General features: G+C 49.3%; 1 protein-coding gene across 18 annotated transcripts in view; it reads left to right on the forward strand.

The window, feature by feature from the left end:
* WDR20 (WD repeat domain 20) overlaps nt 1-10,865 on the forward strand; it is a 58,487-nt gene extending 47,622 nt beyond the window's left edge. For 7 of the 18 annotated variants that reach the window (XM_059686809.1, XM_059686816.1, XM_059686826.1 and 4 more), the window contains one exon: nt 8,182-10,865. In XM_059686809.1, the coding sequence (XP_059542792.1) occupies nt 8,182-9,459 (1,278 nt within the window). In that variant the 3' untranslated portion in view covers nt 9,460-10,865. Of the gene's footprint in view, nt 1-84; nt 174-748; nt 782-5,754; nt 5,911-6,738; nt 7,788-8,181 lie in introns of those variants that run through there. The other 11 variants (XM_059686925.1, XM_059686984.1, XM_059686942.1 and 8 more) reach the window with 7 other exon arrangements.
* The last annotated feature ends 2,134 nt before the right edge of the window (nt 10,866-12,999 follow it).

The following is a 12,999-nucleotide window of genomic DNA, read 5'->3' on the forward strand; positions in this document are numbered from 1 at the left end:
ATTGGGGCCCAGAGAAGTACCAAGAAGAGGGAGAACATCACCTGTCACTCCCAGTGCTCACTGTTAACTTCATTTCTTTGTAAGACTGAGAGTCACACTGTCCAGATGCCGGTGCCTTCACCTCCCCGTCTGGCCTCTGACCTGTTCAGTTCAGTTCAGTTCAATTTGCAGAGGTGAGTGCTGGCTGCTCCCAGGCCATTGCGGTCACACTGGAGACCCTGGCTGCTGGACCAGGGCCAGTCTGGAGGAAGGAAGTACCTGGTCCTTTCTGGCCTCCCTCAGGAGTGTTGGCCTCAGATCATTGGGTCCCTGAGTGGATTTTAAGTTTCTGTTCATAGCACTTGTATATGTCGTGCCCTGGAAAGTGTCTGATGAGCCTCCTTTGAGAGTGTTTTGGCACTTCCAATAAACTCCCAGAAGATGGAGCCTCCCTTCATAATAAGAGCATTCAGCCTTGTGTGGAGCTCCCCGAGGGATAAGGGGTTTACTTTTTATTACTAGTGGTTATGATGTATTAGGGCGGAGGAATTATAGGCAGTTTCTATATGATGATAAACTTAGCCTTGTTCATCTTTATAAAAATTCTAATTATTTCAGGATTGTAGCCATAGAATATACTTCAAAGGATTTTCAAGTATATATTCATTATTGGATAAGATGTAAAATCTAAAAAAATCTTGTCATCTTGGCTTCTTTCTCAGGTGACCTGTAGTAAGACCCTCTGTTCTTGATTTTCTCCTTGTCACAGGGCCGGCACGTTGAGTAGGCTCTTTAGATCAAGTCCAGTTGAAGGGCACAGAGGAGGTCCTGACTCCTGGGCCCTGTTGGCAGCCCAAGGCTGTGAATTCGCTCACTCCACCAGCTTCAGGCTCCTCCTGTGCCTGTGCCTGTGCCCGTGGAGGGGGAAGGGGGCCAGGTCTGGCCTTGGCCTTGCAACCTTCTATCCAGTTCTGTCACAAAAGAGCGGTTCTGCGCATTCCTTAGTTTTGTTTTTCTTGTTGCTTTTTTTAATCAAAGGAAGGAAATGAACACATAACGATCTCAGAGTTTTAACATTGATAAAAATGACACCCGACCCTCTTCTCCTTGGCTTTGAAGTAGCCTTTCCTAGTGTCTCCTGCGGGAGCCACGCCTGCAGCCGCCCTTACTGTGGCTGCATTATGGCTTTTCCAGCAGCTGCTGCGGTTTTTGAATTGCTTGTTTTAGTATTTTTGTTATAAATTAATATCTGCGTTTTAAAATGCACACCCACTCCCTCAAAATAACTTTTTCCAGCTTGTCATGGTGATGGTAGTGAAATAAAAGATTAAGTGCTTTGGAAGCTTCATTTAGCAGCGATGCTTGAATCTGGCAACAGAATGATGTTTATTCTTGCTTCCTTTTTACTAGTTTAGTACAGTTAGAAAATCTTACCTGTTAATGCCTTTCAGAATGGTAGTTTGGGTGTGTGTTTGGTTTACACTGGATTAATATAGGAAGTGGGACAGTTTTGTCGCCATTCAGATAGGGAGCGTGGGGGGCCTTTAGTGAAGACCTGGGAGAATTTGGGGTGTGGGAACCCAGGAAAGAGATTCTGAAGAATCCAGATTTTGATTTTGTTTTTTTATGAAAGTGATTACAAAAATAGGCCTTGCAGCATTTTGGAATTTGACTCTCTTTATTAGAAAGCCATTTCCTCACAGCAACCTTAACAGCTCAGCCTCCCCTGCTGTTCCTCCAGCCCCTCCCTGCTCTCTCTGCTCCTTCCCATCAATGTCCTCCCTCCACTTCTCTCTTCTGATCCCTCCCTGGTGTCTTCCTGATCTCCTGACTTGCTGCCCTGACCTGCCTGCCCAGAGCACTTCCTCTCTGAGCCTCAAGTCCTGTCCCCTGACCTGGGAAGATTTTCATGCCCAGAGCAGAGCATCTGCCTCTCAGCCCCACCGTCTCCCCATGGAACTTCTGGGTCCTTTCTCTGCTTTCCCTCTGCTTCCCTAATTTTTTTCCTTGTAAGTAGGATTTTATAGTTTCACACTCCTTTTCTTCCTTGGAGCTCTAGGATGTCACAGACCTGGCTCTCACTGTTCCTTGTCTTCCACTCATTTTCATTAGCTGCCTACTAGATGAGAGCACTTGGGTTTCTCCCAGCTTAGTCTCCCCCTCCTCTTCATCCTTTTCTCTCACCGCCTTCCCCGTCACTCAGGCTCAAAACCAATCACTTCTCACATGCCCACTTCATCCTCCACCTTCTACTCCACCCAGCCTAATCCATGCCTGCCACCCAGCGACTGGTCAAGTTTAATGTCCTCGGACAATTGTCATGGCCTCCTAACTGGTTCCTCCCCAACCCAGCCCATCTTCTATTCTGTGCAACTACCGGATTTCACATTCTGGCATTTCCCTTTCTGGAACCTTGGTGCCCCACTGTCTGCAGCAGCACTGCCTGCAGAGTAGGGCGTCAGCCACTTAGGCAATTTAAACTTTTCTAATGGCCACAGCACAGTAAATCAGTAGAAAGTATGTGAGAGTAAGATTTTATTTTATCCAGTATATCAAAAATATTATTTCAACATATAGTGTAATCAGTATAAAGATATGAATACTCTAGTTTCCATAATTTCTAGTCTTAAGAATCCATTGTGTATTTACTCTCATGGCACAGTTCACTCAGATCGGTCACATTTCAAGTGCTTGGGCAGCACAGCGCTTCAAGGTCATCGTCTGAGCCCCTTAGCCTGGGACCTGATGGCCTTGAGTCCCAGTTCACGATTTTAGACCGAATTCCCTGCCCCTGCCTGGGTGCTCCAGCCAGAACAGGTGCTGCGCTTTCCTTTCTCCCAGTACCCCCCCCCCCCCCCTGCCCCGACTCTTCTCTTCTCTGGGATGTCCAGTGCCTGCCTTGATCCCGCCTCAGCATCCTTGTAGGTGCTGTTCCCTGTGTCCTTTCAGCCTGCTGTCTGCCATCCTCACTGTCCACGTACAGCCGCCCTCACTGCCACCGAAAGGCTTTTATGGGCTCTTCAGTTTGAGATTGAAATCACTAGAGTTCCTCCCCGCCCTCACTTTATTGCAAACCCCCCCCCCCCCCCCCGCCCCGTGGCTTATTCTGCACAGCACTCATTACCATCAGGTCTTGTATATTTCACTATCTTCTTATCCCACTTGAAGATAAATTTCATGCCAGAAGGGGTGTCTGTCTGTTTAATCAGTGTGGATAATACAGCAGTGATACCTACCTTCCTATGGGGAAATGGATGCTCCTACTTACACTGCTGATGGGAGTAGTATTGTCTTCCATGGGAGGTAATTTGGCAATATCTATAAAAATTATAAACGCATATACCTTTTGACCCAGCTATTCCACTGGGACTTTACCCTGCAGGTATATTCATATCAGGTGTACCGGTTAATAATGTGGATTTTATAATCAAAGAAAACACGATAATTTCAAGAGAAACATCAAAAGTGCTTTACTCAAAGTAATGTCTATCACTAGCTACATATTTCCCCCATCTTTCAAGTAATTTGTGGATACCGCCCCAATAGAACTTTTCTTGATTTGAGGCAAACCATTCAGAGACTCAATTTTCCACTTCTTCGTATGTTTTGTAGTGCTGCTCAGAAAGTGCGTGTGCCATCAATCGGAACAAGTGGTAATCTGAAGGAGCAAGGTCTGGTGAATACAGTGGGTGGGTTAATACTTCCCAGGCAAGATCTTTTAACGTGTCTTTAACTGGTTTTGAAGTGTGTGATGGTGCGTTATCATGAAGCAAAATTACTTTGCCGAGTCTTCTGCCCCATTCTGGTCGTTTCACGATCAAAGCATGGTTCAAATTGATTATTTGTTGTCTGTAGCGATCAGTATTAATGGTGTCACCTGGTTTTAGAAGCTCATAATACATCACACCTTCCTGATCCCACCAAATGCAGAGCATTGTTTTCTATCTGAAGTGATTTTGGCTTTACAGTCGATGTTGATGGTTGATCTGGATCAACCCATGATTTTGTGCATTTGGGATTCTCAAAATAAATCCATTTTTCATCGCCAGTCACAATTGGATGCAAAAAGACTTTCTTTAATGCCTCTGAATAACATTTTACTGATGACTTTTTGGTTTTCCATTTGTCTTTCGTTCAATTGACGTGGCACCCATTTTCCTTCCTTTAAAATCTTTCCCATTGCTTGTAAACGATCAGAAGTTGTTTGCTGAGCAATGTTTAATCTTTCTGCAGATTGTTTTTGAGTTTGACACACATCTTCATCCAATAATGCTTGTAATTGTTGGTCTTCAAACTTTTTCAGTTGACCTGGACGTTCTTTGTCTTTCACATAGAAATCATCACTTTTAAAGCATTTAAAGCAGCATACACAAGTATCTTGAGATGGAGCATGTTCACCATAAGCTTCCCGAAGTATACGGTAACTTTCAGCAGCACGTTTCTTCAAAATAAAGTAATGAATTAAAACTTCCCGCAAATGCTCTTTTTTTTGGCACAAAATTTGACATTTTTAAGCATAAAAATATGATGTTAACACCTTCAGAAAATTTTACATATGAAGTTTTGAAGCTTGTTGTCAATACAACAAAATAGCATACATATCAAATCGCATATATATCAACATATGTGTAACTCCATCTATGGAAAAAAATCCACATTATTAACCGGTACACCTGGTACATGTGAAAACTGCCCTATGTATAAGGGTGTTATTGCTACACTACAGGCCCGGTGCATGAATTCATGCACAAGTGGGGTCCCTCAGCCTGGCCTGCGGGATCGGGCCGAAACCGGCTCTCTGACATTCCCCCGAAGGGTCCTGGAATGTGAGAAGGCACAGGCCAGGCCGAGGGACCCCACCGGTGCACTACTGGGGCCGGGCGGGACACAGGAGGTTGACCAGCCAGGGAGGGACCGCGGGAGGGCTCCAGGGTGTGTCTGGCCAATCTTGCTCAGTCCTGATCGGCTGGACCCCAGCAGCAAGCTAACCTATCAGTTGGAGCGTCTGCCCCCTGGTGGTCAATGCACATCATAGTGACTGGTCAACCAGTCGACTGCCTCCTGATGGTCAGTGCTCATCATAGTGAGCAGTTGAGCGGCCTTAGCATATCATTAGCATATTATGCTTTGATTGGTTGAACGGACAACTGGACACTTGGCATATTAGGTTTTTATTATATACTAGAGGCCCAGTGTGCATGAAATCGTGCGCGGTTAAGGTCCCTAAGCCTAGCCTGTCCTCCGTCGCATGGCCTCTGCCGCCCTGCGATGCTATGTGAAGCTCCCTGCCCCGGGACGCTCTGCAATGCTCGCGGCCCCTCAACTGCTCCGCAAGGCTCTCCCTGCCCCTCCACTGCTCTGTGAAGCTTGCCGCTGGACGCTTGTGAAACTCACCCCGTCCTGCCACTGCTCCGTGAGGCTCCGCCCACCCTGCGACTATTCTGCGAAATTCCCCCGCCCCGCAACTGCTTTGAGAAACTTCTCCACTAAGCTTACAGCCACCCCGCGAAGCAGCCTGCCACCGCCGCTCAACAGTCCCCAGTCCTGCCCCACCGCCAGCCCCCCCTTGTGGTGAGCGGCTAGGGCCTGGGGCAGGGGGAACCGAGAGGTGCTCCATGCACTTCATGGTGACTGGTTACCTGTTCGGTCATGACGGCACTTAGCTCTTTATATATGTTAGGATAAATGCCTGCTAGCCAGGGACTCTTAAACTATAGTATACTCATGTAATTGCATACTCTGCAGCGTGAAAAAGCTGCTTTTGTGCCCATGCAGGCAGATGTGCAGAAGTCTCTGGGTGAGAAGGCAGGGGTGCAGACCGTGCATGGTGTATTCTGGCATGAAAAACAAGGGTGCGTGGGTTCATATGCTTGTCCACGCATGAGGGCACTGGACAGAGAAGCGAGAAGCTGCTAGGAGTGACAGGCCGATGTGAGTGAGGCTCCTACTGTACGTTTTATATGAATTATGAATGTATTATCTAATAAAGAAACGAAAGCTAGCCTTGCAGGCTATTGTAAAGACTAAAGAGCATGTACAGAGCTTGGGCCTGGGCCTGGCATGCACAGTAGGTTCTCCATACTTGTCCCTGTGCTTGAGCACACAAACAGGCAGAGTTGGACCCGTGGTCATTGTACCGTTTTGGTTTGCAGTTGCTTAAACTGGCATGCCTGATGCACAAGTGCTGGAGTGTGCACAGGTGCCCACAGGACACAGGATGTGGGCTCAGGTTTTCTTCCGTGAGGTACAGTGACATGTCCATGTACAGTAGTCGCAGTGAGCTCCTTAATATAGAACGAAGCCCTTCACTATGCTTGTCATCCCGGTAGCACCTCGTGTATGATGGGGCTGTAGCTATCCTTCATACCTCAGAGCTGCAGAGCAGCACGGTTCTTACTCGACAGTATTGTAATTTAAAGTTCTAATGGAATCATATTGTGTTTGTTTAAGACAAGAGTAAAATCTTCTCCTAACCATAGTGCTAGAAGTTTTTATGTCTGTCCTTAGCCCTGGCTGGTTTGGCTCATTGGTTAGAGTATGGGCCCCAGATTGAAGGGTGGAGGGTTCCATTCCAGGTTAAAGGCACCTGGGTTGCATGCAGGTTCCCCAGCCCCAGTAGGCGCACTGGATGAGGCTATCAGTCTCTCTCTCTCTCTCTCTCTCTCTCTCTCTCTCTCTCTCTCTCTCTCTCTTCCTCTCCCCCTCCTCCTTCCCTTCTCCTCCTCATCTCTCCCTCTCTTCCCTCCCCTCCACTCTCTCTAGAAATCAATGGACAAAATATGCTTGGGTGAGATTAAAGAAAAAGTTGCACTTGTGATGGAGTGACGGTAGCGTGATCGTGGGAAAACAGGTTTGACTTGGTTGTGGTGACATGGGATGTGCTGGGCCGCCTGACCAAGCCACCCATGGCGGGTGAGAAGTGGCCACCCTTAGACTTTGGGCTAGCAGCCCAGTCACCTTTATGGGGTCAGGAATGCTGGAGCAGCCTGGGCCTGATGGGAACAGCAAGGTCTGGCCTGGCCTTGCACGTTCTCTGTGACCTTGTGTGGATGAAATGGTGACAGGCCTTTGGGAGCCCTGCCGGAGCAGCGCTGGCTCTTAGGCCGCATGGTTCATCAATCTCCTTGAAAACCTCAGGTTTTTAATTTTCTGTAAAAGTGCAGCACACACGGCAGACTGATGAGGGAGAAGGTGCCCTGCTCTTGGCGGGGTTCAGGGGTCCCAGCCAGCGAAGTGAAGGCACCAGTTGTTAGAGGGGTGGCTTCAGAGGGTGTTTGGCAATAGGAGTCTGAGAACTTGGGGACTTCCAGATTGTTGCTGCTAATGTGATTTGGGGCATGGCCACCCTGTGGGGGCTGCTGGGCCTATGGCCTCCAGCTCTGCAGGCAGGGGAGGTGCTGTGCCTTCGGGTGGATTTTACTTTTGGCCTTTTCTTGGTTTGAGAGGCAAGACTCTCCTAATCTGTGCCTGTTAAAGGAATGGTTGGTCAGTGGACCAGTAGTGAGCAGAGAGTAGAGGGGCCGTGATCGGGCCCATACTCTTGAACTAGTCACCTACCTGTCCTTTTTTATTTTTTTTCCTTTAAATTCTTTATTACCTGTTTCTTAAACACCACTGTGTTCCAGAGGAGATGTGGAAGGATTGCCTGTAAGGGACTCACAGGACAGCGGCCCCAAGGAGGAAGTCTCTGCTCCAGGGCCGCAGTGGAGCTGGGGTGTGTGTGTTGAAGTCCTGTGTGCTGCTGGCAGGGGCCTCCCCACCTGGGAACAGCTCAAGCAGGGGCAGGTGTAGTCCGCTCATGACTGACGGTGAGCTAAAACTCGAGGCCAGCACTGAGAGGTTCCCTGGGTCCTCACAGAGGACGCTGTGTAGGTGCAGTGACTCGTAGATCCTGACTCTCCTAGTGGGAGAAATGTCAAGTGCTCAGGGGCTGTCCCTCTCCTGTGTGTCCCAGCGCCTGGCACAGTGACTGCTGAATAACCAGCTCCCTCTGTGAAGGCCAGTGGCCTCACACCCAAGTGCAGTTCTAGAAAGTCATTGTTCAAGCGGCCAGAATGCTTTTCACGGGCCTGGTCGGCCATGGGAGAGTGTGACATGTCCGGGTGACTTGTCCCTTGTCACTGAGCAGCAGACAGCTTTCTTGCTGGAACATAGACCGTTAAGCTCCCCATTGTGATAACGTGTTCTCCTTTGTCTTCACAGAGACTAATAGACAAGTCACGAGTAACCTGTGTCAAATGGGTTCCCGGTTCGGAAAGCCTTTTCCTAGTAGCCCATTCGAGTGGGAACATGTACCTGTATAATGTGGAGCACTCTTGTGGCACCACAGCCCCCCACTACCAGCTCCTGAAGCAGGGCGAGAGCTTCGCCGTGCACACTTGCAAGAGCAAATCCACGAGGAACCCTCTCCTCAAGTGGACGGTGGGCGAGGGGGCCCTCAACGAGTTTGCTTTCTCCCCAGATGGCAAGTTCTTGGCGTGCGTGAGCCAGGACGGGTTTCTGCGGGTGTTCAACTTTGACTCTGTGGAGCTGCACGGCACCATGAAAAGCTACTTTGGAGGCTTGCTGTGCGTGTGTTGGAGCCCGGACGGCAAGTACATCGTCACGGGGGGCGAGGATGATCTGGTGACAGTCTGGTCTTTTGTAGACGGCCGAGTGATAGCTCGAGGCCACGGGCACAAGTCTTGGGTCAGCGTGGTGGCGTTTGACCCCTACACCACGAGTGTAGAAGAAAGCGACCCTATGGAGTTCAGTGGCAGTGACGAGGACTTCCAGGACCTGCTCCACTTCGGCAGAGACCGAGCAAACAGTACCCAGTCCAGGCTGTCCAAGCGGAATTCCACGGAGAGCCGCCCCGTCAGTGTCACGTATCGGTTTGGCTCTGTGGGCCAGGACACGCAGCTCTGCTTGTGGGACCTCACGGAAGATATCCTTTTCCCTCACCAGCCCCTCTCCAGGGCACGGACACACACAAATGTCATGAATGCCACAAGCCCTCCAGCCGGGAGCACTGGGAACAGCGTCTCGACGCCTGGCAGCTCTGCGCCTCCCCCTCTACCGCGGTCCAATAGCCTCCCACATTCCACTGTCTCCAACGCCGGCAGCAAGAGCAACGTCGCCGATGGGGCCATCGCGTCTGGGGTCAGCAAATTCGCAACACTCTCCCTACACGATCGGAAGGACCGGCACCACGAGAAAGATCACAAGCGAAACCATAGCATGGGACACATTGCTAGCAAGAGCAGTGACAAACTGAACCTAGTTACCAAAACCAAAACGGACCCAGCTAAAACTCTGGGCACGCCCCTGTGTCCTCGAATGGAAGACGTTCCCTTGTTAGAGCCGCTCATCTGTAAAAAGATAGCACACGAAAGGCTGACTGTGTTGATTTTTCTTGAAGACTGTGTAGTCACTGCTTGTCAGGAGGGGTTTGTTTGCACATGGGGAAGGCCTGGGAAAGTGGTAAGTTTGAATCCTTAACGCTGCACCAGACCGAGAACTTGAGTAGGTAGTGATTTTTTTCCTTGTGGGAGGGGTGGGTGTACAATGAATGAATGACACTTCTTAATGTAAATCTAAATGCATCAGAGCCATACTTTTGGATACTGCATGCCATGTAATTCTGAATCATTTGATAATTCACCTTAGAACGTTTAAAAATATAATCAAACTAATTGCCAGCCAAGTCCGTCACCCTCCTGGGAGTATATAGAGTCCCGAGGTGAGCGCTCCTGTCTTAGACTATTTCGATTTTAGGAAAATCATGACAGTGTGGGGGAAACAATGAATTAAAAAGCTAAAATTAAAATTTCTGCTTTAACTGGAATATTTTTGCTTAACTACTCAATTAGAAAATTGTACACCTGATCAGAGCGTGTTCAGCACGGACGGCCACTGACTGTCATTTATAGTCCAGTTTTTTATCTTAATCATAAAATGTTTAGGAATCTATGAAATTTAACTTTAGGAACAAAGCGTTCAGCAGGGTTGATTGATATTATTTTTACATTGTTCTGGCAATCCACAGAAAGAGAAGAGCCTTAATTTTTAAAACCCATTTTAGTCATTTTATGACAATTAAAATTGTTTAATAAACATCTTTTTTCAAAGAAGCAGTTTGTACCACTTTGATTGAGATTCTGTGCACTAAATAAAATACCCACGTTCCTCAAGCCTGGGCGGTTCCTGTGAACTGCGGGCCGAGGTTGCCCACCGCACGTGTCAGAAGTGCCTCTTGCCACGGAAGCCAAGACCTTTTCTGTCCAGTGCGCTTTTGCTTGTTTTTTTTCCCAAGAAGAAAAAAGAGGTTTCATTTTCTTTTGTTTTGGGGCAGGTTTTGTTTTGTTTTTATTTCTTGGGGGTTTTTTTTGGTCACGAAGGCTCACGATTGTAGGCCCTGGGCAGCCTCTTTAGCTTTGTTTTGTACAAACTGACAGACCCTCCCCATCCCATACACACACACACACACACACACACACACACACACACACACACCCGTGGTCCGGGTTTGGTTTTCACCTAGAGGGGAAGTCCAACTACGGAGTGCCCCCTTATTGTCGGAAGGTGGTCCTTCCAGGGTCCTTCTTGGGATGCTGATACTAGCCTGGCCCTCAGGCTTCCATCCCAGCACCTCACCCCTGGGCCCAGGTGCCCACTGGATGGACCCGCTGCTCCCATGGGAAATTGCAGTGTTTGATTCTGAGTCCCTATGACCCTTCTCAGCTGTGTAGGAGTTTCAAATCCCAGCTTTCACACGATGCGATGGTTCTTTGAACTCTGTGTTTTATGTCAAGATGACGATTATCTGGTTTGTTAACTTATTTTGGTCATTTAGGTTTGTTCTATTTTGCACACTTTTGTAATTAAATATAGCGATGCTGATAACATATGCTGGTTTGAGTAGTGAATGCCATTCAGCGAAGTGAAGATCTGGATGTTCAGCTCTCTGATGTGTGAGGCTCTGTGCGCTCTCAGTGCGCCCTCCCGGGAAGGCCCACCCACACCTCACCCGTCATGCTCCGTAACGCGAGTGCTGTCTGTCACCTGTGGTCGCAGTGGCCGAGTTCTGCTACAGGAGGTCCTGGGTGGCCTTCAAGGGGCACCTCCTCCATTGATGCATTACAGCCCGTGAGAATGATGACATGCTCTCTACCGATGGTTAGACATGGCCCTTTGTTCCTAAATGTTCATGTTCTAAGGTAGCGGCCCATGAACCGTCAACTTTGGAGTCTGCCAGATGGAGAGATTAGGAACCAACACTCCAGGTGCAGTTTTATGTTCCTACCTAGTTTTAGAAATTCCGTTTCAAAGGCTTCTGAGGCATTGAGAAGTTTCAAAACCCAGGACTTTGTATTTGGCCTCAGTGGAGAGTGGCTGCTCCCAGGAGAGTGGCCTTTATGGGGAAGGTTACGGTGCCCTTGCAGTTCTCTTGCACTGCTCACTGCGTGACTCACACTTGACACTGGGCGCTTCCTGGTTCTTCCTGCCCTTCAGCATCCTCAGCTGCACCGGCTGCAGTAAAGGAGGGGCTGCTGGTGCACTGACAGGTGACCTACCTAAGAGACATTTGGGTGAGGGTAAGAGGAGGATATTGTTCCTTTTAAAAACTCTGACATGGGCACAAAGGAGCCAGTGGTGCCTGTCTCTTCCACCCCTCACCCTGCCAGGCTCCTGTCCATTTCTCGTTCTTCCAGTTTCTGCTGGTGTGGGGATCCTATCTGCCTGTCTGGGAGGCTGCCTGGGGCCCCTGCTGGGTGTCAGGTGCTGGGGAGGCGCAGGCTTCCGCTCCTCTGACACCTGCCCCCTCTTTGACAGCCAGCAGAGCCCCTCTCCTGCAGGCGGGAGGACCAGCTTGAGGAGAAGAGGGTGCTGCACAGGGCAGGCAGTTCCTCCCATTCCCCTCAGACCGGGCCGGTACTGGCTCCTGTGGACCTGGGTGGGACAAGAGGGGCAGGAGGGGAGGGGACTGGAGTGGTGGGTCCTGACCGGGTGGATGAGGCACTAAGAGAAATCTGGGGAGTTTTTCATAGTTTTCTCTCCCAAATTTGAGCTTCCTCAGTGAAATTTGTCAATTTCCAACTTAAACATTGTCTTGAGCAGGAAAGTCCTTTCTCAACCTGCCCCCTGCAACAAAAGCCATGGGCAAGAGGAGGCGTTACCACTCGGTCAGCAAGCTCCTCTGGAGAGCAGGGACGCAAGGCCCAGAGGCCCAGCTGGCTCCCTCCTGGCTGCTGCTGGACGGCCGGCCAGCCAGCCTTCGCTGCGGCAGCTCTGGCCCTACTGATGGGGCAGGGCCGGGTGATTCAAAATCCCCCAAGGGCTAGAGACAGCCTGTGGAAAGCCTTGCCTTGTTTTAAAAGCAAGTGTGTAAGAGGGAATAGGCAGCCACTTTTAAATAACCAGTAACTTTAGGTTCTAAATTTACTTAAATAGTGGTTAAGAATCAATTTTGTCTTTTGTGCCAAGTGAACCCTCTGGCATTTTTGAGTGTTCTCCTGTGAGCCATTGGCTTGGGACTAAGAAGAGTAAATGCCTTAGGATAGTGGGATGGACGAGTGGAAAGACCAATAAGTCACAGCAGAGATTATTGTCTCAGATATTCAGAAACCACAAGGAGCCCCACGACACTTCCCAGGTCCTGCAGGCACGTGTGGGTGTCCCTCCCAGCGGACCCGGGCTCGGCTCCGGCCAAGTCCCAGATGGCTGGTAGCCAGGAAGCCATTTCTCCCTTATTCCTCCACTTCCAGGGTTGCATCTTGAATTTGTAAGAAATTGTCAAGTTTCGAATTCGTACTGCGGTCCATGAGGCCGCTTTATCAGGCGGCTGTGCCTGTGTACAAGGGTCACGTCACCTCTTGCCTGGGAGGGAGATGTGATCTGTTTGTTAAGGAAGCTCAAGGGGTGAGGGGGCAGCCATAGGGTCAGGGAGGGCGTGGGAACCGGGTGCCCCATGTTGTGTTTCTGACTGCCTGAGAAAGAGCTAAAAGCAGAGTTCGACTTGGGGTTTTGCAGGAAAGATGC

The sequence above is a fragment of the Myotis daubentonii genome, chromosome 1 (assembly GCF_963259705.1).
Source record: "Myotis daubentonii chromosome 1, mMyoDau2.1, whole genome shotgun sequence".
NCBI lineage: Eukaryota > Metazoa > Chordata > Mammalia > Chiroptera > Vespertilionidae > Myotis > Myotis daubentonii.